A 3200-nucleotide genomic window follows, 5' to 3' on the forward strand; every position below is an offset into this window, starting at 1 on the left:
CTGGAAAGTTTGGAATTTGAGAAAGAAGAGATGGTGGTAATGTTGAAGTTGAAGATAAGGGTAAGGATAATTTGAAAATTTTATTAAAAGTCAACAAAAGATTTAGATACTTTTTACTTTTGTCATATGGAACCTATCTTTTATAGATACAACCTTAATTTCCTTATTTGATGAATACTTTTATCTATCAGTGTATTCATGAAAAACTGGAAAGTTTGGAATTTGAGAAAGAAGAGATGGTGGTAATGTTGAAGTTGAAGATAAGGGTAAGGATAATTTGAAAATTTTATTAAAAGTCAACAAAAGATTTAGGATTATGATACTTTTGTCATATGGAACCTATCTTTTATAGATACAACCTTAATTTCCTTATTTGATGAATACTTTTATCTATCAGTGTTTGCAAAATTCATGAAAACAAATAGTTATTTTCCTATATAAATCAAATTCTTTTTTCTAATGACTTCAAGATTGTTTCAATCTAATCATTATAACTTTATGTGATGCATATTATCTTAGTTAATATTCTGTATTTCAACACAAAATTCAAACAAAATATGTTACAAACACGATGAATATCAAAACTTATTTATCAAATATTGCAACTAGAGAACAAAATACAAACCAATAAATAAAATTGCATAAAAAAGAGAGAATTTGACTCAAATATAGTAAAGTGTAATTATAACTCTACAATTTTGATTTTATTAAGAATTAACTTTCACAACAAAAAATAATAAAAAATACTTGAGAGACATAAGAATTTATTGTTTTTAGCTAACAGTTAGCTATCAAATTTAAAAATATGGGTTAAAATATATTTTTAGATTATTAGACAAAAAAATTAGATTAATAGATAAAAATAATTAATTCTGATGGCTCCTTGCTATTTCTCAAAAGGAAAAGTTTAAGGAACCAAAAGCTTATCAGCCAAAAACTAAACAAAACTACATTAATTTATATTAATAATTAATTAATTTTAAATTTTTTAAATTCAAAATTTAAAAATTTTTAAATTGATTAAGTAAACCTAATTAAAACCTATAAAAACCTTCCTCTTCTCTCTCATATTAACCTACCCACCTCTAACAATCACACACACAGACCCCTCTCTCTCACCGTCAGCCCTCTCCGCCTCCCCACCGCGATCCACTCCTCTTCTATCACCGACATCTGGTTCGTCGAATTCGCCACCGTAAGGAGATGTTGTGGAACGTAAGGACTGGATAATCATGGTAGAAGAGTGTGATTTTTAGATATATCATAGGACGTGGCATGGATACTATCGATGGTTATTGCTGAAGGGAGGCTGTGGCGTTCAAGGTTTTATGTGAAGCATTACATGTTTGGTGATAAGTAGAATGTAATGCGACTTCAAGTGAGAAGGGGCTGGAATCCGTGTGTACTGGGTTTTGTTTTTATTAGGGTCTAGGGATAGTTATTATATTAGTAGTTAAAGGGTATAGATGTTGACAGTGATGTGGGAGGTTGTATTCATATTTCTTTTGGTTCTTTATGTTCTTCTAGGAGTTTCTTGACTATTATGATCTAGTTCTCTTCTATTGAATGTGTTCTTTTGTGTTTGGACACACTCTTTTCTGAGATTTCATCACATTGTATGAAGAGATTCTAATTTGTACGTAATTGTTTTTGGATATTAGGTGCTGTTTTGATAAACTACATACTTGATCTTAGCTAAAAGAAGTCCTTGAATAATTATAGAAATATAAAAAAAAAATTAATTTAATATGAAAAAAAAAATCATAATACTTAACAAAAGAAACATCTAATTATATTTTAACAAAAATAATTAAATATCTATAAAATTTAAAAAAAATATAAAATTCTTAAAAAAATAGAGACATTCACATTTATAATACAAAAAAATTCGAAAAATATATAAAAGAACATCCATTTAATATGAAAAAGAAACATTCTGGCACTTAGTAGAAGAAACATCCATATATATTAACTCGTAGAGATTTTGAATTCATCCAAAGGTATTTGGCTGGATTTTAGCTGATATGCTTTTGGTTCCTAGCTTTACTCTTCTCAAAAATATAATACTATATAAGAGCACAATTAACACACAATATTACATAAAACCTCTAAAATTAGAGGGAGGTAAAACCATGGCCATTGTCAAAAGACAACTACTTGCATGTACAACAAATCGCTCTCAAACAACTCATTGACTCCAATATAATCTTGGCCACTCTCACTCATTATATTGTTAATTCTTCTCATGCGAAACTTACAATATATATCCTATATATATGTGTATGTTAATTGAAATCAGACTAATTGATTTTCTTGATTGATGTTGATGACTGATGCTCCTCTCTTTTGTTGAATATATATATAGGATACTTTCCTCCAACAATTTTACGGGAGAGCTACCTGCAACACTTGCCAAGCTCACTAACTTGCAGGATATGTAAGCTTCGATTTTTTTTTTTCTTTATTAAACTAATTAATAAATAATCACAAATGGAAAAGTGGAAGAACATTATTGATTCTCTTTTTTTCCTTAAATTATGCAGTCGACTTGGGGACAATCAATTCTCTGGAAAGATTCCTGATTTTATTGAAAGCTGGACAAATCTCAAAGCATTGTGTGAACCTTTTAAATTTTTTATTTTTTCAATAACGTTTCTATTAGTCTTCAATTACAAATAATAGTTTGTTCTATTCTTTTTTATAGAAATATTATAGGGAGTGGACTAAGTGGACCAATTCCTTCTGGTATTTCAAAATTGAGAAACTTAACTGACTTGTAAGTATGTGTTAATTTTTTTTTGATAGGTTCTTTTTTTTTATAGGAATTATGTGTTAATTAATTAGCATTGGTTCTAATTAATTTTATATGCAGGAGAATAAGTGATCTGAGTGGATCTGAAATTTCAAGTTTTCCGGATCTTAGTAATAAGTCGATGAAGTATCTGTGAGTTGATACATTTGACTCTTTCAAAAATGGAAATTAAAAATAATGGAAAAAAAGAAATTGAAAAAAGAAAAGTTGTTCACAACATCATGATTGAGTATTTGATTATTTCCCAGGATTCTAAGGAACTGCAACATTCATGGAACACTAAAGGATTACCTCTCAACAACAGAAATATCACAAATCTTGTAATTGCATTTAATTTGAAGCTTTTAATTCTATTTGAGGAATTAATTCTTTATTAGATATAGCATTA

The 3200-nt window shown here is 28.2% G+C and overlaps 1 protein-coding gene across 1 annotated transcript in view; it reads left to right on the plus strand.

The window, feature by feature from the left end:
- LOC107610866 (probable leucine-rich repeat receptor-like serine/threonine-protein kinase At3g14840) overlaps positions 1 to 3200 on the plus strand; it is a 41817-nt gene that overhangs the window by 21364 nt on the left and 17253 nt on the right. The window contains exons 7-11 of the mRNA XM_021109250.1: positions 2366 to 2437; positions 2544 to 2615; positions 2705 to 2776; positions 2873 to 2944; positions 3061 to 3132. Of these exons, the coding sequence (XP_020964909.1) occupies positions 2366 to 2437; positions 2544 to 2615; positions 2705 to 2776; positions 2873 to 2944; positions 3061 to 3132 (360 nt within the window). The remainder of the gene's footprint in view (positions 1 to 2365; positions 2438 to 2543; positions 2616 to 2704; positions 2777 to 2872; positions 2945 to 3060; positions 3133 to 3200) is intronic.

This window comes from Arachis ipaensis, chromosome B08, assembly GCF_000816755.2.
Source record: "Arachis ipaensis cultivar K30076 chromosome B08, Araip1.1, whole genome shotgun sequence".
Taxonomy (NCBI): Eukaryota; Viridiplantae; Streptophyta; class Magnoliopsida; order Fabales; family Fabaceae; genus Arachis; species Arachis ipaensis.